The 24,542-nt window shown below is 45.7% G+C and overlaps 1 protein-coding gene across 6 annotated transcripts in view; it reads right to left on the bottom strand.

Annotated features, from left to right (window-relative positions):
- Window positions 1-24,542, bottom strand: part of PPARA (peroxisome proliferator activated receptor alpha) — an 81,272-nt gene that overhangs the window by 21,657 nt on the left and 35,073 nt on the right. For 3 of the 6 annotated variants that reach the window (XM_009438608.5, XM_009438609.5, XM_063808095.1), the window contains one exon: window positions 13,298-13,547. In XM_009438608.5, coding sequence (XP_009436883.1) covers window positions 13,298-13,505 — 208 coding nt within the window. In that variant the 5' untranslated portion in view covers window positions 13,506-13,547. The remainder of the gene's footprint in view (window positions 1-13,297; window positions 13,548-24,542) is intronic. The other 3 variants (XM_001136470.8, XM_063808094.1, XM_024352771.3) reach the window with 1 other exon arrangement.

Below are 24,542 nucleotides of genomic sequence, written 5' to 3'. Positions count from 1 at the left end.
ACTCCCCATGCCCCCGCGCTGACAGTGCCACGCAGAACTCGTTTTGTTTGCTTCCTTTCTTCCAGTTCTTCCGCAATTGTTAACTCAGTAAATGGCACCAGAATACAGTATAAAAATCTGTGTGGGCAACACCAAATGCACAATCCGTGAAAGAGAAAATATAAGTTGGAATCTATGAAAGCTAATGAAACCTTCTGCTCTGCAAAAGACATTGCTAAGAAAATTAAAGACAAGCCACAGACTGGGAGAAAATATTTTCAACACACATGTGGTAATATACGAAGAGGTCTTAAAACAAACAACTCAATTGAAAAATGGGGGCTAGGCGTGGTGGCTCACGCCTGTAATCCCAGCACTTTGGGAGGCCGGAGCAAGCGGATCACGAGGTCAGGACATCAAGACCATCCTGGCTAACACGGTGAAACTCCGTCTCTACTAAAAACACAAAAAAATTAGCCGGGCGTGGTGGGGGCGCCTGTAGTCCCAGCTACTCGGGAGGCTGAGGCAGGAGAATGGCGTGAACCCAGGAGGCGGAGCTTGCAGTGAGCCAAGATCGCACCAATGCACTCCAGCCTGGGTGACAGAGCGAGACTTCATCTCAAAAAAAAAGAAAAGAAAAAAAAAAGAAAAAGTTAGCTTGCCATGGTGGTGCGTGCCTGTAGTCCCAGCTACTTGGGAGGCTGAGGCAGGGGAATCGCTTGGACCCGGGAGGCAAAGGTTGTAGTGAGCTGAGATCGTGCCACTGCACTCCAGCCTGGCGACAGAGCAAGACTCCGTATCAAAAGGAAAAAAAAAAAAAAAAAAGAAAAGAAAATGGGCAAAAGATCTGAACATCTGAACAGTCACTTCAGCAAGGACGATATACAGATGGCAAGTAAGCATATGAAACAATACTCAGCATGATATGTCATCGGGGCACTGAGAATGAGAACAACAATGTGGTGTCACCACACACCTACTAGGATGACTAAAATCCACAAAACTGACATCATCAAATCTGGTGAGGATGTGGAGCAACAGGAACCCCCATTCATTGCTGGTGGGAATGCAACATGAGACAGCCCCCTTGGAGGACATTCTGGCAGTTTCTGACAAAGCAAAGCAGTTTTACTGTATGATGGAATCACACTCTTAGGTATTTGTCCAACTGATTTGAAAACTTCTGTCCACACAAAACCTACACATGTTTACAGCAGTTTATTCTTTTTCTTTTTGGGACACAGTCTCACTCTGTCACCCAGGCTGGAGTGGAGTGGCACGATCTCAGCTCACTGCAACCTCTGCCTCCAGGTTCAAGTGATTCTCCTGCCTCAGCCTTCCAAGTAGCTGGGATTACAGGTGCCCATTACCATGCCCGGCTAATTTTTGTATTTTTAGTAGAGACAGCGTTTCACCATGTTGGCCAGGCTGGTCTCAAACTCCTGACCTCAAGTGATCTGCCCGCCTTGGCCTCCCAAAATGCTGGGATTACAGGTGTGAGCCACTGCGCGTGGTCAGCTTTATTAATTGCCAAAAATTGGAAGCAACCAAGATGCCCTCAGATAGGTGAATAGATATACAAACTGTGGTACAAACAGACAGTGGGAACTCATTCAGTGTAAAAAGAAATGAGATATCAAGCCATGGAAAGACATGGATGACTCTTAAATGCATATTGCTATGAAAGAAGTCAGTCTGAAAAGGCTACATACTATATGATTTCAAATTCATGGCGTTCTGGAAAAGGCAAAATTATAGCAATGGTAAAAAGAACCATTTCTGAGCTGGCTGGGGGTGGGAGAGGCAGGGTTGAATAGGTGAAGCACGGGGTTTTTTGATGTGGTGAAACTATTCATATGAAAATGTAACAGTGGTCTGGGCACGGTAGCTCATGCCTGTCATCCCAGCACTTTGGGAGGCCGAGGCTGGCAGATAACTTGAGCTCAGGAGTTTGAGACCAGCCTGGGCAACATGGTGAAACCCTATCTTTACAAAAAATACAAAAATTTGCTGGGCTCGGTGGTGTGCACCTGTAATCCCAGCTACTTGGGAGGCTGAGGTGGGAGGATCACCTGAGCCCTGGGAAGCTGAGGCTACAGTGAGCTGAGATTATGCTGCCACTGTACTCCAGCCTGGGTGTCACAGTGAGACCTCCATCAAAGGAGAGGAGAGGAGAGGAGAGAAGAGGAGAGGAGAGGAGAGGGAAAGAGAAAGAAAGAAAAGGAAAGGAAAGGAAAGGAAAGGAAGGAGAGAGACCGGGTGTGGTGGCTCACGCCTGTAATCCCAACACTTTGGGAGGCCGAGGTAGGTGGATCACGAGGTCAGGAGTTCGAGACCAGCCTGGCCCACATAGTGAAACGTCGTCTTTTGTATTTTGTAAAAATACAAAAAATTAGCCAGGGGTGGTGGTGCGTGCCTGTAGTCCCAGCTACTCCGGAAGCTGAGGCAGCAGAATGGCTTGAACCCAGGAGATGGAGGTTGTAGTGAGCCGAGATTGCGCCACTGCACTCCAGCCTGGGTGACAGAGCGAGACAAGAAGGCGAGAAAGCAAGAAAGAGAGAGAAGGAAAATGTAGTGGTGGATACATGACACTATGCATTTGTGAAAACCCACAGAACTTTATAGTTCAGATTGAACCTAATGTGTGCAAATAAAACAAAAATAACTTAGGAGGTTGGAGGATCCCAGGGTGAAATGCAGAATGTAACAAAACAATCTAACTGTGCTACGAATGTAGGAAACAATCTCAGGGAAAAAAGTGGGCGCAGGTGCGGAAAGGCGCTGCACCAAATAATTTGGAATGATTGGAATCTGTAAGACTAAAGGCAAAAGGATCTGGCCGTAAACACTGTGCTCTAGCTGATGCAGTTTTTTTCCCACAGGGTGTGGGTTAACAATTCTGATGCCACTGTACAGGTATACTGAAAATGAACAATGAATTCAAGGAATGGTGAAGTTGACAGGTAGGCAAGTGGAGGAGGCTAGAACGATCCATCTGGTAACAGATGAGGGCTGGAGACATCAGCACACACTCATGTTTGGCTTCATACAGATACAGATGGCCACAGACAGAAATACCGATAGATTCCTGTATAGACATAGGTTAGTATGTATACATATATGTATTTGCTCTGCCAACTGAGAGCCTGAAAAAGGGATACTTCAGTAGCAACCTGAAATGATGATAGTGAACGCTGCCTGGGGCCCACATGGAGCAGGATATAGTCCTGCTCTCGCCTCCCACAGTGGAAGATCACTAAAGTCATGGGGCATCAGGTGAAGAGCTCAAAGTGGTTTTGCCTCAGCAGTGGGGCAAAGTTATCTCTAAAACAAACACTGTGATAGTCCCATCTAATGAAGCTGAAAAACAGGACCTGAAAGGATCAAAGATTTTCCAAGTAACTTAATTGCATCCCAGAACAAAGTTCAAGAATATTTATAGGAAATCAAAAATATCCATCACCCAATAAAGTTCCCAACATATGACATCCAATGAAAACAATTGGCCAGGCACGGTGGCTCATGCCTGTAATCCTAGCACTTTGGGAGGCCGAGGTGGGCGGATCACTTGAGGTCAAGAGTTCAAAACCAGCTTGGCCATCATGGTGAAACCCCGTCTCTGCTAAAAATACAAAAAATTATCTGGGCATGGTGGTGAGCGCCTGTAATCCCAGCTACCTGGGAGGCTGAGGCAGGAGAATCACTTGAACCCAGGAGGTGGAGGTTGCAGTGAGCCGAGATTGTGCCATCGCACTCCAGCCTGGGTGAGAGAGTAAGACTCCATCTCCAAAAAAAAAAAAAAGAAAAGAAAATTACGGGACACATGAAGAATCAGAAAAATATGACCCATGACAAGGAGAAAAATAACTGAATAGAAAGGGACTCAGAAGTGACACAGATGACAGAAATTGTGGCTAAGAGTTTTTTTGTTTTTTTTTTTTTGAGATGGAGTTTCGCTCTTGTTGCCCAGGCTGGAGTGCAATGGTGTGATCTCGGCTCACTACAACCTCTGCCTCCCGGGTTCAAGCAATTCTCCTGCCTCAGCCTCCCAAGTAGCTGGGATTACAGGCATGTGCCACTGTCCCTGGCTAATTTTGTATTTTTTGTAGAGACAGGGTTTCTCCATGTTGGTCAGGCTGGTCTCGAACTCCCGACCTCAGATTATTTCCCAACCTCGGCCTCAGGACATTTTTAAAAAGTTATTCTGGGCTGGGTACAGTGGCTCATGCCTGTAATCCCAACACGTTGGGAGGCCAAGGCCGGAGGATTGTTTGAACCCAGGAGTTTGAGACCAGTCTGGGCAACAAAGTGAGACCCGTCTCTTCAAAAAATTTAAAAATTAGCCAGGTGTGGTGGTGTGTACCTGTGGTCCCAGCTACATAGGAGGCTGAGGTGGGAGGATTCCTTGAGACGAGGAGGTTGGGGCTGCAGTGAGCTATGATCATGCCACTGCGCTCCAGCCTGAGTAACAAAGTGAGACCCTGTCTCTAAAATAAAACAGCAAAAAAAGTTATTCTGACCATATTCTAAATGTTTAAGAAGCTGAGTGAAAGACTGGACATGTTATATAGATACATGGGTGAAAACAGAACCAAATCATGCTTCTAGTTATGAAAACTACAATATCTAATATGGAAAATACACTGGATAGGATTAGGAGCAGATTAGATATTGCAGGGGGATGGAGTCTTGCTCTGTCACCCAGGCTGGTGTGCAGTGGCATGATCTTGGCTCACTGCAACCTTTGCCTCCTGGGTTCAAGCAATTCTCCTGTCTCAGCCTCCCAAGTAGCAGGGACTATAGGCATGAGCCACCATGCCAAGCTAATTTTTGTATTTTCAGTAGAGACAGGGTTTCACCTTATTGGTCAGGCTGGTCTTGAACTCCTGACCTCAGGTGATCCACCCGCCTCGGCCTCCCAAAGTGCTGGGATTACAGGCGTGAACCGCTGTGCCCAGCCCTTTGAATCACATGCTTTCTAGAATGAAGTTTATATGAAGACTTTTTCAGACATACAAAAGCTAGTAATTCATTACCAGTAGAGCCATATTACAGGTAATATCACAGGAAGTCTTTCAGGCAGGAGGAAAATGATAGCAGATGGAAATCTGGATTTATACAAAGGTATATAGCACTAGAAAAGGTAATTATGTGGGTAAATGTAAAAAACTTTTCTTACTACTATCTTAAAAAGATAACCGGCTGTCTATGTAAAACAATAACATATTGTAATATTTATAATGTAGGTAAATAAATAAAATTATGTGAAACATTACCACAAATGCATGAAGGGAAAAATGAAAGTATACTGTCATAAAGTTCTTATAATATCTGTAAGATAGAATGATACCACTGGAAGGTAGACTGGGAGACGTTAGAGAGATACACTATAAACCCTAAAGCAACTACTAAAATAACACCAGAAGGTGTTATAAATAATAAGCCAACAAAGGAGATAAAGTGGAATCTTAAAAATGACTCAATTAGGCTGGGTGCGGTGGCTCACGCCTATAATCCCAGCATTTTGGGAGGCCAAGGCAGGCAGATCACAAGGTCACGAGTTTGAGACCAGCCTGACCAACATGGTGAAACCCCGTCTCTAGTAAAAATACACACACACACAAAAATTAGCCGGGCGTGGTGGTGCATGCCTGTGATCCTAGCTACTCAGGAGGATGAGGCAGGAGAATTGCTTGAACCCAGGAGGCGGAGGTTGCAGTGAGCCGAGATAGCGCCATTGCACTCCAGCCTGGACACAGAGAGAGACTCCGTCTCAAAAAACAAAATTAAATGAAACAAAACAAAAAAGACTCAATTAATTCAACAGAAGGCATAAAAAGAGTAAAAGGGAACAAAACAAAGATGTACCAAAGAGAACAAATTGTGAGATAATAGATTTAAATCAAACCATAATATAAAGACACAAACCAGTTAAAAGAAAAAGAATGGGAAAAGATATACCATGTTAACACCAATCAAAAGAAAGCTGCAGTGGCTACATCAATAACAGACAAAGTAGTGTTCAGAACAAATAATTTTACCACGGATTACAACAGCAATTTCATAATAATAAAAGGTTCAGTTCATCAACAGAATATAACAAGCCTGAATGTTTATGCACCTAAATGTTTTAAACAGAGTTCAAAAATATAAGGCTGGTAATTAGCCGGGCCTGGTAGCACATGTCTGTAATCCCAGCTACTAAAGAGGCTGAGGCATGAGAATTACTTGAACCTCAGAGAAGGAGGTTGCAGTGAGCTAAGATTGCACCACTGCACTCCAGCCTGGGCAACAGAGTGAAACTCTGTCTCAAAAAAAAAAAAAAAAAAAAAAAAAAAAATATATATATATATATATATATATATATATATATATATATGGCTGGGCATGGTGGCTCATGCCTGTAATCCCAACACTTTGGGAGGCTGAGATGGGCAGATCACTTGAGCCCAGCAGTTTGAGACCAACCTGGGCAACATGGCGAAACCCCGTCTCTACAAAAAAATACAAAAAACTTACCTGGGCATGGTGGCGGGTACCTGTATTCTCAGCTACTTGGGAGGCTGAAGTAGGAGGATTACCTGGGCCTGGGAGGTTGAGGCTGCAGTGAGCTGAGATCATGCCACTGAACTCCAGCCCGGGCTCAGGGTGAGACCCTCTCTCAAATAAATAAATAAATGAAGTATCCATAAAAAAAGGACATTGATAAATTGGACTTCATCAAAATTAAGAACTGGTCGGGCATGAGGGCTCACACCTGTAATCCCAGCACTTTGGGAGGCCGAGGTGGGAGGGTCGCTTGAGTCCAGGAGTTCAAGACCACCCCTGGCAACATAATGAGTCTCTGTATCTAAAAAAAAAAAATTAGCCAAGCATGGTGGTACACACCTGTGGTCCCAGCTACTTGGGAGGCTGAGGTCGGAGGGTTTCCTGAGCCCAAGAGGTCAAGGCTGCAGTAAGCCATGATCGCACCACTGCACTCTAGCCTGGGCAATAGATTGAGACCCTATCTCAAAAAAAAAAAAAAAAACAAACAAAACAATCTTTTTTTTTTTTTTTTTTAAGATACTATCAGTAGAAAGAAAAGAAAGACAAACCACACACTGGGGAAAATATTTGTAGATCACATGTCTGATAAAGTATTTGTATTCAAAATATATAAATAGTGTTCAATAGTGAATAGTAGAAAAGCAACTCAATTAAAAAATGAGCAAAAGCTTTGAACAGAAATGTCACCAAAGAAGATATATGGCAAATAAGCATACGAAAAGATGCTCAACATCACCAGGGAAGTGCAAATAAAAACCACCACAGTGAGAGACCTTCACACACCTACTGACATGGTTAAAATTAAAAAGACTGATCATGTCTCATGTTGATGAGGGTATGGAGGAACTGGAACTCCCCCATATACTGCCAGTGGGAATATAAAATAGTATAGCATTTTCTAAGATTTTTCCGAAATGTTGGAAAAGATTTTGGCAGTTTCTTAAAAAGTTACACAAACACCTGCCATCTGTTCCAGCCATCATACTCCTAGGTATTTATTCAAAAGAAATGAAAGCAGAGGGTTGTACAGAGACTTGTACATGAATGTTCATAGCAGCTTTATTTGTAATAGCCACAAGCTAGAAACAACCTAAATGCTCATCAACAGGTGCGTGAATCAGCAAACTGTGCTATGTCCACATGATGGATGAAGAATGAACTACTGATGCTTGCTGCAATGCAGATGAGTCTCACAGCCATTCTGCAGAGTGAAAGAAGCCAGCCTAGAAAGAGTACGTGCTGTATGATTCCATTTATATAAAATTCTAGGAAACATAAAGCAACCTAGAATGATAGAAAGTGGATCCATGGTTTACTGGGGGAGGGAGGCAGGGAGGCACGGGGCTGGGGAAAGAGGAATTAGAAACAGCACAAGTAAACTTTAGGGGTGACAGACAGAGGCACTACTGATAGATGCAGGAGGCAGATAAGGGGGGCATCCCCAGAGAATCTGCAACCTGCCCCACAAGTGTTTACCTCAGATGCTTTTGTGTAGATGAGGGAACCTGCCCGGGGTCTCCTTGTCTGGACAGGCCCGCAAGGGACGGGGACCCACCTGGGCATTGGGAGAATGGGGTGGAGCCACGGGAAGTTCTCACCTTGCGCAGTGGGAGGAGCCTGGCCTCCAGCTCATGTGTGGTGGCCTGCTAATCAGTCTGTGAGCTGGGAACCCATTGGCAGGATCCCCTCTAGCTTTGCTGAGAGTTTTTTTCTTCTTTCCTTTTCGCCCAATACTGCTGTCCTCACCCTTCAATGTGTCCACGTGCCTAATTTTTCCTGGTCATGACACAAGAACCCAGATTTAGTTGAACTAAGGAGCAAAATTTCTACATCACTATTTTGAGTGTGATGATGGTTTCACAGATGTGTGTGTGTGTACACCCAACAGATTGTACCTGTAAATACATGCAGTTTATTGTATGTCAATTATGGCAATAAAGCCGGGAAGAAAAAGCAGGGATAAAATGGTACGTTGGCTGAGTGAACCAGCCTCACCCATCCGGTCTCCTGGGTGTAAAGTTTAAAGTAGAGCATTTAATATCCGGCTCTTCTGAGAGACCAGTCTACATAACTAGGAATATTACCCAAAAGATCAGATTAGGTACAAATATGAACGATCTAATTTACAAATAAGAAATAATCTTAAATGACCTCATCTCTCAGACTTCGCAGTAACAGTTCAGTAAAACCTGGAAGGGAGGAAAGAGGTTTTAAGAATTGTGAGATGAGTACAAATGACCACATGTATGAATAACAGTGAGGAAATGCTGAGGGGGAAATAAGAAATGGGTTATCACCCACTTGCTACTTTAAAGGCTGGTGGTCAAAACCAGGGATGGGTGACCAGGATGCTTCAGTGTGGTCACTTTTTGTAAGTTCCCCTTTTTTTTCTTTTTGCCATAAATTTCCTTGGAATTGGTTCAAAACAAATTTGGAACCCTTTTTCTCCTCCCCTGAACCCTCGCTATTTCTTTACTTATTTATTTAAAGACAGAGTCTCACTCTGTTGCCCAGGCTGGAGTGCAGTGGTGTGATCTTGGCTCACTGCAACCTCCGCCTCCTGGATTCAAGTGACTGTCCTGCCTCAGCCTCCTGAGTAGCCGGGATTACAGGCCGAGATCGCACCACTGCACTCCAGCCTGGTCAGCAAGAGTGAAACTCTGTCTCAAAAAATAAATAAAAAATAAAATATTTTACGTTAATTGGATCATAAGAAATATGTCCTTAAGCTTAAGAGGTGCACGCCTCCACGCCCAGCTAATTTTTTTGTATTTTTAGTAGAGATGAGGTTCCACCATGTTGGCCAGGTTGGTCTCGAACTCCTGACCTCAGGTGATCCACCCGCCTCGACCTCCCAAAGTGCTGGGATTACACACGTGACCACCGTGCCCGGCCTGCTTTTAATTTATTTAGATGGGAAACACAGTTCAGTCTGTGGAATTGGGTTAAATGTGGCTTTTAATGGATTATATAGACCACAAGGCTAGTATGCAGGAAATTCTTAAGCCTTACCTCTGTCAGAATTTCCAGATGAGTTAAAAATACATTTTAGATTATAGTCCTTGACAATGACCTAAAAGACACTACTTTTAGAAAAGGACCCTAGAAGAGCAGGGTTCCCTCCTGCATGAGGACCAGGGGTCAGGAGAGAGCACAGAATAAGGGGTCCTGTGTTTAAGCTGCTGGGGGAGGCAGGAGGGGGCTGGGCAGCCCTCCTGGCCACTGCCAGGAAAGAACTTTCCAGAGCTAGAGCCACACACCCACCCACTCCCGCAGCTCACACAAATTCCATATTTCAGAACAAGCTCTAGAGTATATCTTACCCAAAGAAAAAAGTGTATCTCTGAACTCTTTTACTAGACAATGAACTATATTTTTCACCCTGGGGGTGGGGCTGGGGGAGCCTGCCTGCCTTAAAAAAGAAAGGCAAAAAAGAAAAACAAAAGCAAGATAAATCTTTTCAAATCCATAAGGAAAAGATTTTTCTGATAAATAGCACAAATAGTCATTATAGGAAAACGGTGAACCAGCATGGGGTGTGTCTGTGATGGGTGAAGAAAGGTCCCACGTTGTGGGGTTAAGAGCTGGGTTCTGGGCTGGTGATCTCCAGCACGTCAGGATGTCCTGGGACCTGCCTCCTTTCCTCCTTCCTTAAATAAACATAACAACGACCTCACAAGGCTGCTCTGGGCTTAGGCAAGCCGAGGTGTGAGGTGTGTGGGCAGCCTGCAGTGCTCAGGAAGCAATGCGGTCATTGTCAAGGCCATTAACCCGGGTTCACTGCAAGACAACCTACCCAGGCCACTCAAGGCGCCACCTGACACGGAGCCTTTTCCTTGCTCTCCTCCAGCCTCCCTGTCCCCTTCCCCACTGCTCTGGGGGCCATCATCTCCCTACACCTTCACTCTCTCCACAGCGCTTATCCTCTGCTTAACGCGCCAGGAGAAAGGGAGTCAAAACTTGCACCACCTGTAAAGGTCTGTCAGGGTCACTCCCAAAGCTGCTCGGTCACAAAGGCCCCCCAGAGTCCTCAGGGGCTCACTTGCCTCTTGCAATTCCTGATTGACTAAGCTGAGAACACTGCCACCTTTTACAAGGCGTGATCATGCCAGCATGCAGAGAATAGCCCTCTAGAGCCAGCTGAGAGGCGGGGTCCAGGCCCGGCTCTGTGTCTTTCTGGCTGTATGAACCGTGGCAGGTGACTTACTTTTTTTTTTTTTTTTTTTTTTTTGAGACGGAATCTTGCTCTGTTGCCCAGGCATTACAGGTGTGCACCACCATGCTTGGCTAATTTTTGTATTTTCAGTAGAGATGCAGTTTCACCATGTTGACCAGGCTGGTCTTTAACTCCTGACCTCAAGTGATCCGCCCGCCTCAGCCTCCCAAAGTGCTGGGATTACAGGCATGAGCCACCACGCCCCAACTTTTTTTTGAGATGGAGTTTCACCCTGTCGCCCAAGCTAGAGTACAGTGGCATGATCTCTGCTCACTGCAACCTCTGCCTCCTGGGTTCAAGCAATTCTCCCTGCCTCAGCCTCCTGAGTAGAGTAGCTGGGATTACAGGCACCTGCCACCACTCCCAGCTAATGTTTTGTATTCTTTAGTAGAGATGGGGTTTCGCCATGTTGGCCAGACTGGTCTTGAACTCCTGACCTCGGGTGATCCGCCTGCCTCAGCCTCCCAAAGTGTTGGGATTACAGGCATAAGCCACCGCGCCCAGCCAAGTTACTTAATTTCTCTGAGCTTATTTCTGTATAGTCACACACTGCACAGTGACATTTTGGTCAACAATAGACCATAAGTTCAACTGTGGTATCATGGTCTCATAAGATGATAATACTGTATTTTTGCTGTAACCTTTTCTACTATATGTTTTGGTATGTTTAGACGCACAAATACTTACCATTGTGTCACAGGGGCCTACGCCGTTCAGTACAGTAACACGCTGTACAGGTGCGTGCCTGGGAGCAACAGGCTGCACCGCAGAGCCTCGGTGTGCAGCAGGCTGTACCATCTGGGTTTAAGCGTACTCTATGACTTTCACACAATGATGAAATCACCTAAGGATGCATTTCTCACAACCTGTCCCTGTCATTAAGCAACATGACTGTAATACCCATGTACACACCACCCAGGTTTATCACACTGCTGAAGTCTTTTAAAAATATACAACCTAGAGAGAATTACAGTCCCCATGGGACCCCTCCCCAGTTCTCCCTCCATCTTGCTCAGGAGGTGACTGAGTCCTTAAAGCTGAGATGCCCTTTGCAATAGGTGTATGTCTGTTTCCACCAGTGATGTACTAGATTGTTTAGTGTTAAAGATTTTAATTGGGCCGGGTGCAGTGGCTCATGCCTGTGATCCCTGCACTTTGGGAGGCTGAGGCAGGCGGACCACCTGACGTCAGGAGTTTGAGACCAGCCTGGCCAACACGGTGAAACCCCATCTCTACTAAAAATACAAAAATTAGCCCGGCATGGTGACGGGCACCTGTAATCCTAGCTACTAGGGAGGCTGAGGCAGAACTGCTTGAACTCGGAAGATGGATGTTGTAGTGGGCTGAGATCGTACCACTGCACTCCAGCCTGGGCAACAAGAGCAAAACTCTGTCTCAAAAAATAGAAAATAAAAGATTTTACATTAATTGGATCATAAAAATATTCATTAAGCTTGTTTATTTTCATTCAATGTTGCTTAAAAAAAATTTTTTTTTAAAAGACAGGGTCTCACTGTCACCCAGGCTGGAGTGCAGTGGCAGTCATAGCTCATGGCAGCCTCGAGCTCCTGGGCTCAAGTGGTCCTCCTCCCTCAGCATCCTGAGTAGCTAGGACCACATGCATGCACCACCATGCCTAGCTAATTTTTTTTTAATTTAAAATTTTTTTTGTATAGATGGGGCCTCACCATGTTGGTCAGGCTGGTCTTGAGCTCCTGACCTCAAGTGATTCACCTGCCTCGGCCTTCCAAAGTGCTGGGATTATAGGCGTGAGCCACCGCACCCGTCCTAGTCTGTTCTTTTAAATTGCTATGAAGTATATACCACTGTATAAATGCATCCCAATTTATCTGTTTCCGTTTGACGTATGTACAGCTTGTTTCCCATCCTTCCCTCTTACCAACAGTACCTCTATGCAGACCCTTGCACATGTCTCCTCTTAAAAATGTCTAGCTGTCCCCCGCGGGCTTGCTGGGGTTAGGGTCTGTGTACTTTAGCTGCTCCCCATGACTGAATCTCAAGCACTGTTTGATGTGTGCATGGCTTTCACAAGAGGGGGCACCGTGAGCCGTGACACGCGCCTTCCAGGGCCCAGGGGCACTGGAGGTCATGCTTTACCACGTCTGAAGCTTTCTTTGCAAAAAAGTGTGACTTCTTTTCCACCTAAAGAGAACAGTTTTCGGCCGGGCGCCGTGGCTCACGCCTGTAATCCCAGCACTTTAGGAGGCCGAGGCGGGCAGATCATGAGGTCAGGAGATCGAGACCATCCTTGCTAACACAGTGAAACCCCGTCTCTATTAAAAATACAAAAATTAGCTGGGCGTGGTGGCGGGCACCTGTAGTCCCAGCTACTCGGGAGGCTGAGGCAGGAGAATGGTGTGAACCCAGGAGGCGGAGCTTGCAGTGAGCCGAGATCGAGCCATTGCACTCCAGCCTGGGCAACAGAGCGAGACTCTGTCTCAAAAAAAAAAAAAAAAAAAAAAAAAAAGAGAACAGTTTTCTTGGAGGAAGAAACATTTCTAAATAAAACTTTCTAGGAAACAGCACACTTACCCGTGATGACCGAGCCATCTGAGCCAGGACAGCTTCCTAAATACTGGTATTCCGTAAAGCCAAAGCTTCCAGAACTATCCTCGCCGATGGATTGCGAAATCTCTTGGATGTTTCCCATTTCTTGCAGGAACTCTTCAGATAACGGGCTCTCTAGATCGCCAGCCTCCAGTGGGGAGAGGGGGCAGAGTGGGCTTTCCGTGTCCACCATCGCGACTGGATGGTGCTGGTTGTGCCGCCGAGCTCCAAGCTACTGGGAGGAAAGAGGAACAATTGGTAAGACTGATGTATAACAACGTTCACTTGTTTGTTTTTATTTTTTATTTATTTATTTATTCTTTTTTTTTTTTTTTTTTTTTGAGACAGAGTCTTAGTCTGTTGCCCAGGCTGGAGTGCAGGGGCACGATCTCGGCTCACTGCAAGCTCCGCCTCCCGGGTTCACACCATTCTTCTGCCTCAGCCTCCTGAGTAGCTGGGACTACAGGCGCCCGCCACCACGCCTGGCTAATTTTTTGTATTTTTTTTTAGTAGAGACGGGTTTCACTGTGCTAGCCAGGATGGTCTCGATCTCCTGACCTCGTATTCCGCTCGCCTCGGCTCTGCAAAGTGCTGCGATTACAGGCGTGAGCCACTGCGTCCGGCTGTTTGTTTTAATTTAAAATTTTTTTTATTTTTGAGATAGAGTCTTGCTCTTGTCGCCCAGGCTGGAGTACAGTGGTGTGATCTCAGCTCACTGCAACCTCCACCTCCCGGGTTCAAGCAATTCTCCTGCCTCAGCCTTCTGAGTGGTTGGGATTACAGGTGCCCGCCACCAAGCCCAGCTAGTTTTTTCGTATTATTAGTAGAGACGGGTTTTTACCATGCTGGGAGGCTGGTCTCGAACTCCTGACTTCAGGTGATCCGCCCACCTCGGCCTTCTAAAGTGCTTTGATTACAGGTGTGAGCCACTGCGCCTGACCACTTGCTTGGTTTTAAATGCAACGTCTTTTACCATCCAAGATACGCCTGAATTCATCATCTAACCAGGAACACTGCTGAGCCTCTCCTCTAGGCTTCTCTCTTGATCAGCACGCTGAGAAAGTGAAAAACCTTTAAACAACAAACTGTTGAAGGAGCCACAGCCCACGGGGCCAGGAATCCCTCAGTCATCACTGACTGCGCAGCTGTCGCAGCTCCGTACAATATGTTTGAGGTGCTGGGGACACAGCAGAGACAAAAACAGATCCCTGGGCCGGGCACGGTGGCTCACACCTGTAATCCCAGCACTTTGGGAGGCCAAGGCGGGCGGATCACTTGAGGTCAGGAGTTTGAGACCAGACTGGCCAACATGGCAAAACCCCATCTCTACTAAAAATACAAAAATTAGCTGGGCGTGGTGGCATGTGCCTGTAATCCCAGCTACTCAGGAGGCTGAGGCAGGAGAATCACTTGAACCTGGGAGGCGGAGGTTGCGGTGAGCTGAGGTCGCACCACTGCACACCAGCCTGGGTGACAAAGCGAGACTCCACCTCAAAACAGCAACAACAACAACAAACAAAAATCAGATCCCTGCTCTCAGGGAGCCTCCCTTGTAACTGGGACACAGATGGTGAACAACGAAACGAATGCACGTGTGGAGTGTCCGGGGTGAGGCCAGGGAAGGCCTCACTGATTAGGGGGCAGGAGATAACCTCAGGGAATGAGGGGGCAAGCTGTGTAAATGTCTTGGGGGAGAATGTTCCAGCGAAGAGAACACCAAGTGCAAAGGCTCCAGGACTGAAACATGTTGGCACATTCCAGGAACAACAGGCGGCCAGTGTGGCTCAGGCTACAGGGCGCAGGGCCAAACCGGTGGCATGTGTGCTGGGTGTGACATCCACTTTGGTGTGCTCTCCCTGTAGCCATGAAGGCAGCTCATGCAGGGGGTCCTCGACCATGATTGTATGGTCAAGAATACTTTGTGGAGTCCAAACAAATCTAACCGGGTGAGTCCCAGACAATGGTAGGCTATTTCAACTAGCAAAGCGAACGGCATTTCCATAGGGGTATAAGTGACAAAGCAGCGGTTCTTCCTGGGTTAGTCTGTATCATGCTCTCGCTGAAACATCTTAAACCACTTCCCGAGACCTCCAGATTGAAGCCCAGTCTCCTGAACACACTGTTCCCATCCCTTCCACATTTGTCCCTACCCGACTGTGCACTTGTCACCGTTCTTCTACCTCCTGGAAACGCAGCAGCGCTGAGAATTGCTTTCAGGATTCCACGTCTGCACCTTTGCCCAGGTGCCACCTGCCTGAACCGCCCTGCCCACCGCTGCCTTCTAGAGGCTCTGCCTCGGGTCCACCTCCCTGAACCCAGCTGAGTCATCAATCGCCCAACGAGGCTGACTAGGTGACCTTTAGCTTCCAGAACTGTCTTCCCTTCTGAAAATGGTCACATGATGCCCACGGCTCACATCACGGAGAGGCTCGGGGGTATGTGCTGCTACCAGCCACTGTCAGGGCAGCCGTCATCACATGGTGATTACGGAACGCCAGACTCTCCAGATAGAGTGAAGAATACCGTCCCAAAGAAAATATTCACCCATTAAATGCATTTGCGTAAAAATATGTTCACATTTGAGGTTTGCTTAATGTAAACAACAGCTTTTAGTGCGGTGAGGAAGGGATGTTTTGGCTTCCTCTACCAATGAAAAATAGATACATTTCATCCATTTTTGTGAAATTCACATATTATGTTTGGAATTCTGGCAATAAATCATCAAAGTTCACAGGGAAATCATCAAATAGCACACAGGGAAAAATAAAAGAGAACTGTTAACCTTTCATAGGGTTTAGAAGACTTTCTTTCTCTGTAACCTATTAGCATAAATCAGCCTGTGACTCTGTACAGATTTTCTATCGTATTTTATTCTGCATTCTGTCTGAAGGGAGATTTTTTTTCAAATGACAAGAAACATAATGGGGTAAGCATTACTTAAAATATTTTTCACTATGAACAAAAAGTTCAAAAGTTGCAGTCACTAACTAACTGTATTAACCATGAGGTTCATCCCAATAGAAAGCAAGTAGCCGGGGCCGGGCATGGTGGCTCACACCTGTAATCCCAGCACTTTGGGAGGCTGAGGCGGGCAGATCACTTAAGGTCAGGAGTTCGAAACCAGCCTGGCCAACAGGGTGAAATCCCATCTCTACTAAAAATACAAAAATTAGCCCGGCGTGGTGGTAGGCGCCTGTAATCCCAGCTACTCAGGAGACTGAGGCAAGAGAATCGCTTGAACCCGGGAGGCGGAGGTTGCAGTGAGCTGAGATCGTGCAATTGCACTCCAGCCTGGGGGACAAGAGCAAGACTTTGTCTCAAAAAAAGAAAAAAAAAAAAAAAAAAAGAAAGCAGGTAGCTGGGGCCAGGCGTGGTGGCTCGCACCTGTAATCCCAGCACTTTGGGAGGCTGAGGTGGGCGGATCACTTAAGGTCAGGAGTTCAAAACCAGCCTGGCCAACATGGTGAAACCCCGTCTCTACTAAAAATACAAACAAATTAGCTGGGCTTGGTGGCAGGTGCCTGTAATCCCAGCTACTCGGGAGGCTGAGGCAGGAGAATCGCTTGAACCTGGGAGGTAGAAGTTGCAATGAGCTGAGATTGCACCGCTGGGTGACAAAGTGAGACTCTGTCTCAAAAAAAAAAAAAAAAAAAAAAAAGGAAAAAGCAAGTAGATGGGCAGAGACTGTGTGATGGATGGGCTGTGGCCACCTCCCTTTTTCGCCCATCGTGTTCTCAGCACTGGGGTGGAAAATGCATGTGGCCTATGCCTTTTATCCCTGCTAATATTCTCTCTTCTGGCCAGGAGCATCGACCAATATAACAATGTTAGTTTGCTTGTCGTTACATTCAGGGAGTTTCAAAGTTTTACAATTTCATCATTTTTAGTTGCTTTTAAACAATACCCAGGATTAATTTACAGAAACATTGGTCTTGCTATGAATGAAGAGCTAACCAAGATACAATCTCTATATAGAGTGAGGCAATACTGTCTTGAACTCTGGCCAGAGGGACTGGCTGTATACGGATCATTGAACAAATTGGCTCTTCCTTGCTCCCAACAAGAGCAGATAAGGAACAGTTGCCTTTGGATGCATCCCCCAGATAGACAGCAGAGGCCAAACGGGCACCTGCCCCACCCTGCACGCCCTCCCAGCATGTTCTGGTGCTGGGGCTCCCCCCACATCACTGGAGCTTCTGATCAGGAGCAGAATATCCCGGGGAAGTCCCCACCCCTTCCTATTACCCACATGACATGCCACTGTCCAGCTAATCGAGAAGAGTGAACCAGGCTGGCCAGTTCCCGTGTCCTATGCCCCAAATGCTCTGGGGGGGATCAAGACATAACCAACCATCCCTTTTCTCAACAACTGCAAACTCTGGTCCAGGAGGCAAGACAATGCAAACAGCACTGAGTTAGATCTTCAGTTTCATAGCACAGACAGAGTCTCACAAAAGCTGAGAGGTGAGGGACAGGTGGATAGGGTGTTGGGAAAAGGTAGGGCTTCTGTTCCAGTCCCAGCAATGATGGAAGGTTCTGCATGATCCTCTCATTCCTTCCTTACCTGAGACCTTTTACATTTCTAAATTCATAATTTTCTTTCCCTTACAATTTATTATTTTATTTTAAAAATTATTTAAAATATTTGTGGTATATACTCGGTGTATATATTTATGGGGTACATGAGATGCTTTGATATAGGCATGTAATGTGAACTAAACACATCATGGGGAATGGGGTAGCTGTGCCCTCAAGCATTGATCCTTTCAGTTACAACAATACAATTATACTCTTTAAGTTATTTAAAAATATACCATTAAGTTATTATTGACTATAGTCGCCCTATTATGCTATCAAACAGTGGCCAGGTGCGGTGGCTCACGCCTGTAATCTGAGCATTTGGGAGGCCAAGGCGAGTGGATCACTTGAGGTCAGGAGTTTGAGACCAGCCTGTTCAACCTGGTGAAACCCGGTCCCTACTAAAAATACAAACATTAGCCAGGTGTGGTGGCGCGTGCCTATAATCCCAGCTATTTGGAAGGCTGAGGCAGGAGGATCGCTTGAACCCAGGAGGTGGAGGTTGCAGTGAGCCGAGATCATGCCACTGCACTCCAGCCTGGGTGACAGAGTGAGACTCTGTCTCAAAACAACAACAACAACAACAACAAAAAACCTAGTGGGTCTTATTCATTCTTTCTAGTTTTTTGTACCTGTTAACCATCTTCACTGCCCCCAACCCCTCACCACCCTTCCCAGCCTCTGGTAACCATCCTTCTACTCTCTCTGAGTTCAAGTGATTTGATTTTTAGAGCCCACAAATAAGTGAGAACATGTGAAGTTTGTCTTTCTGTGCCTGGATTATTTCACTTAACATAATGATCTCCAGTTCCACCCATGTTGTTGTAAATGACAGGATCTCATTCTTTTTTATGGCTGAATAGTACTCCATTGTATATATATATCACATTTTCTTTATCTATTTGTCTGGTGATGGACACTTAGGTTGCTTCCAAATCTTAGCTATTGTAAACAGTGTTGCAACAAACAAGAGTGCAGGTATCTGTTTGACATTTCCCTTCCAATTTAAATGTTAGAGCTGCATCTTGTATATCATAAGCTCAAACTACTGAGATTCGGTTTTTAGGTCTTACTAACTAAACATTTATCAATCAAAATATTCCTTTGAGAACGATGAAACAGAGTATATGAAAATTGTAGAACACTTAAAAGCAGACAAATACAAGAGGAAGTAGACATCAAATTATATCACTGTTTTACGTTACCCGAGCACAGGGCAGGTGCAAACACTGGAAGGATTCCAACGGTAATTCATAACTAACACGAAGGTATTTTCTGCATCACCAGCTCTTAGATGCGTGACTGTTTGGAAGATTAGGCTAAAATGAGTTATAAATGGGAGAAGAAGCTCTTCCTTCATGAAACCCATTCACCTATAGATTCCTGCAGCATCTTGGGCCCAATTCTGGTGTAGCCCTGATTATCTGTGCTGTTGAAACTTTTTACGTGTCTGTCTCTCCTACTAGACTATATGCTTTGTGAGGCTAGGGAACATATTCGCCTAATCTTTGCATCCATAGTTCTAGCACAATCCCTGCTGTGTAGCAGGTGTTCAATGTCTATTTCTTTCTTTCTTTTTTTTTGAGATGGAGTCTCACTCTGTCACCAGGCTGGAGTACAGTGGCGTGATCTCGGCTCACCGCAACTTCCGTTTCACGGGTTCAAGTGATTCTCCTGCCTCAGCCTCCTGAGTAGCTGGGACTACGGGCGTGCGCCACCACGCCCGGCTACTTTTGTATTTTTAGTAGAGACAAGGTTTCACCATGTTGGCCAGGATGGTCTTGATCTCTTGACCTCGTGATCTGCCCGCCTCAGCCTCCCAAAGTGCTGGGATTACAGGCATGAGCCACCGCGCCTGGCCTCAATATCTATTTCTTTTTTTTTTTTTTCCTCAACATCTATTTCTAACGATCTGCACAGAAGGAGCTCTTGGGAATTACTTACTCCAGGAGTAACCCAGTGATGGTCTGTGAGAATTCACCTCAGCTCTGTCGCCGCAGCCACAGCCTGCTGTCACCCAGAGGGCAAAGCGGCACACACAGTGTGTCCGAAGACTACAAAAATGTAATGGATATCTAGAACAGAAGTCAAAGGGATTCTGCGTGGGAAAGGTGATCTAATTTGCAGAGTGAATTTTAATTCCCCATAGGGACAGGAAAACAAAGCCAGCAAAAGGAAAAAAAAAAAAAACCATACTGAACACAATAGGGAGGAACAGATTATCAGTTCCACTCCCTTCCTCAGGAGCAACAGTTGCAGAGCTTGGGAAGCGTCCTGTGATAGAAGGAAGTGGTTTGTATTAAGAGTAAAGTAATTTTGCCACTTGCTTGGAATAAAAGGAGACCGAAGGGAAACCCCTCCACTGTGGGCTCCTGGAGGGCAGCTGCTGTGTCTCACCCACGTGTGCACCCTTGTATTGGACATGAGGTTCTTGGACCCAGAAGGTCCTTTGGAAATATTTTCTTTTTTGTTGTTGTTTTTTTAGACACAGTCTCACTCTGTCACCCAGGCTGGAGTGCAGTTGTGCGATCTCGGCTCACTGCAACCCCACCCCTCCCGGGTTCAAGCGATTCTCGTGCCTCAGCCTCCTGAGTAGCTGGGACTACAGGCACACACCACCACGCCCGGCTAATTTTTTGTATATTTAGTAGAGATGTGGTTTCGCCGTGTTTGGCCAGGCTGGTTTTGAACACCTGACCTCAGGTAATCCGCCCACCTCGGCCTCCCAAAGTGCTGGGATTACAGGCATGAGCCACTGTGCCCAGCCCCCTTTGTAAATATTTTCTGAAATAATGTATTAAATAGCAGGTAGCTGAATACTGTCCCGACTATCAAAACATCTTTATATTTTATGTGATCAGACACTCAAGACAACAAACAAATGGAATTGAGCTTGAATTTTCACACTCAAAACTTTTCTATTTTTGAGACAGAGTCTCTCTCTGTCACTCAGGCTGGAGTGCAATGGCAAGATCATGGCTCACTGCAGCCTTGATCTCCCGGGCCCAGGTGATCCTCTCACCTCAGGCTCCCAAGTGGTTTGGACTACAGGCGCTGCCACCACCCCCAGCTAATTTTTGTATTTTTGTAGAGATAGGTTTCACTATGTTGCCCAGCCTGGTCTTGAACTCCTGGGCTCAAGCGATCCACGCGGCTTGGCCTCTAAGTGTTGGGATTACTGGTGTGAGCCATCATACCCAGCCTGGAACTTATATGTGATACAAAAGCCTCCAGAACAATAATTACGAACGTTAGACTTTCACTTTTTTGACTGCTTATGCTTCTGTACTACTCCCTCTAATTTACTGTATTGTAACCACTTAATATTCTTAATAATGCCACCCTACAGAAATCTATTTACACCTTTCTTTGCTAAATGAGGTCTGATCCAACCTCATGGAACACTTTCAGGGTAAAGGATGGAAGTCTTCTCAAACGAGTAGTGTTGCTGGGGCAGGTGACTATCAGAAGACAGATTTTTCTCTTTCCCACCAATTCTAATTTATCACCTTGTCTTTATATTTTTTGAATATCATATTTAACATCTAGAAGTCTTTTCGCTCAATTTGTTGGGCTAAGATTTAAAATAACATTTCAAAATAAACACAGAAGCTAGAAAGCCCTCTGTACCTTCACCTAGCATCGGTTCACAGAAATAGATGAACACGGCTGGGCGCAGTGGCTCATGCCTGTAATCCCAGCACTTTGGGAGGCCGAGGTGGGCGGATCACGAGGTCAAGAGGCTGAGACCATCCTGGCCAACATGGTGAAACCCCATCTCTATTAAAAATACAAAAATTAGCTGGGCATGGTGGCACGTGCCTGTAGTCCCTAGCTACTTGGGAGGCTGAGGCAGGAGAATCACTTGAACCTGGAAGGCGGAGGTTGCAGTGAGCTGAGACTGCGCCACTGCACTCCAGCCTGGTGACAGAGCAAGATTCTGTCTCAAAAAAAAAAAAAAAAAAAAAGAAAAAAAAGAGAAAAAAAAATAGAAAGAAAGAAAAGATTAATCATTACCAGTGCCAAATGATTAACACGCTAACAAAGTCAGTTTAGAAAATGCCAATGGAAACACATTTAAAACAGAAGGAAAAGGACCAGACTATAATGGTGGTAAAGACACTCTATCTTAATGAATTTAAATCAAATGCATCATAAATAGTTTGCATATCACCTACATTTAACTAGATACATCTAGATCTTGCCCAACAATACCTAAAGCATTAAACTTAAAATTTTGTAATCAAAAGAATTTGGCACATAAAAAAAGTGACAAGCCCAACATGGCACAAGAGCTGTGAGCTCCTCCACCTTTATCTTCAAAGGTGCAAAAAGAATGTTCCCAGCCATTTCCAAGAAAACTCCCTACGGACTTTACACAAAGTTCACACTATATGACTTCCGTTTAAAACCCAGCACTTCTTTATAATTTTCAGAAAGTTTGTAGTTACTGTTTTAAAATATCTTACCTTTGTGGATGGTGATATCAAAATAAGAGAAGAAAAGCTGCAAGTTTGGACACATTTTGTGTCCGTTGCAATCAAATTAGAGTAGGCCGAGAGGCCTGCCACAAGAATCAAAAGTCAACTGAAATGAAATTCGTATTCACCACTCAAGAGCTCTGACCTGATACAGGATGGGACGCATAGCAAGGCAGGTAAAGTTGAAGCATTTAGCAGCCAGATGACGAGGAAGCAGCCTGGGCACAGTGGCCTGGCCAGTTACAAAACTGAAGTGACACACAACTAATGATGACATTTCAGAACAAGAAAGGCCTAATGGGTTTTAGCAGAAATATATCAGATACATGGCAGGCAAACTTTACAGGGCTGAGGCTTGAACTCGTGGAACACATGAGCACGCACCTGAGCTAATGACTGTGCTTAACGCTGGAGACCACAGACAGGCAATCTCAGCTTTGAAGGGATCCACAGCCCCAGAGCACTGGGACAGGGGGGTGTGGCACTGGCACGGGAAGGAAAACAAGGAGAAATAATATTATTGAACATCGCACGTGGGCCAGGCCCTCAATGGCAGCTGCATGTATTTTTTTTCTTTAATCTATCCATGCCAGGGCAGGGTAGGCATTATTGGTCCCATTTATAAAGAAGAAAAATGCAGAGGTTGAGAGAGGTGAGTAACTTGCCCAACTAGCAGGTGAGAGGTACAAATAAACAAATGGTTGTAAAGGCAGCATGATGAGGGCTGTTACTAGGGGAATCCTGGAGGGCCAGGGAGCCTACATACACGAAGGGACACCCAAGATGAATCCTAAAGGCTGACTGGATATTCCATAGGAAAACCCAACAGAAAGGAGGGTAAGGGCCATTTCAAGGAAAAGGGAACAGCACATCTGCATATATGGCCCAAAACATCATTGAATAAGTGGTTGAGAATGGCTGAACAACTGGCTCCAAGAGTTGTATCAGTTACATGTTACTGTGTAACAAACTCTGAAACTTAATGGCTTATAACTACAACCATTTTATTTGTTCACAATTCTATGGGTCAGCAAATTGGGCTGAGCTCAGCCAGGCAGCTCTTCTACTGGTCTGACCTGGGATAATTCACATAGCTGTGGTCATTTTGTGGCTCAGCTATGGCTGGATGGCCTCAGTCACATGCCTGGTAGCTGGTGCCAGGCTGTTGGCTAGGTATTTCTCACCATGAAGTCTTTCATCCTCACAGAGGCCACCTCAGGCTTCTCAGATGGTGGCAGCATTCCAAGAGGTTGAATGTGGAATCTGCAAAGCCTCTTAAGGTAGACCTCATTTGTAAGTTAGGCAGTGTCCTTTCTGTTACATGCTGTGGGTCAAAGCAAGTCACAAGGCAAGCCCAGATCCAAGAGGTGGGGAAATAAACTCTATCTCTTGATGGGAAGAGCCTCAAAGAACTTGTGACCATTTTTGATCTACCTCAAGGGAGAAGTGGCAAGAGGTGAGTCTGCAGAGGTAGGAGAGGCCAGCAGTGCCAATCATGGCACATTGTTAATCCCCACGTTTAGGAGTTTGGATTTCATCCTAAAACAATAAGGAGCCATGGAAGACTATTGAAGGGAAGTGTGACGTGATCAAATTTGTATCAGGATTGTCTTGATGGCAAGAAGGAATCCAGATTCAAAGGGAACAAGACTAGAAGCAGCACAACTCCTTACGGGGCTGTTGTAACTGTCCCAAGAAGAGATGGTGACAGCCCTGGGTAATGACACAAGAGGCAGGAGGACTGCGAGATAAAGAGCTGATCCTGACAACTGGCAACTGCCTGGACCAGGGACCTGGGACAGAGTCTAGGATGAATGTATGCTCTGGCAAGTCACTGGGCAGAGGAGGTGGCACCCACGAAATTTGGAATATAAAGACAAGGAGGGCAGGTTTTGAGCATGGAGAGAAGGGATTACAGGCATGAGCCAATGCACCTGGCCATGAGTTCAGTTTTAAACTGGTGTTTAAGGTACCTGAGGCTTGACCTCTGTAAGCCAGGTCTCCTCTTCTGAGAAGCAATGATGATGCTTACAGTGTTCACCTCAGAGGGGTTCTTAGCAGTGCCTAGAGAGGCTGCAAGGCCAACCTCAGGGGAAGGCAGTGCTATGACCTTGAAAACTCCACCATATACAGTAGATATCCCTTATCCATGGTTTCACTTTCCTTGGTTT

Source organism: Pan troglodytes, chromosome 23 (genome assembly GCF_028858775.2).
Source record: "Pan troglodytes isolate AG18354 chromosome 23, NHGRI_mPanTro3-v2.0_pri, whole genome shotgun sequence".
NCBI lineage: Eukaryota > Metazoa > Chordata > Mammalia > Primates > Hominidae > Pan > Pan troglodytes.
This window is presented reverse-complemented; position numbering and strand designations above follow the sequence as displayed.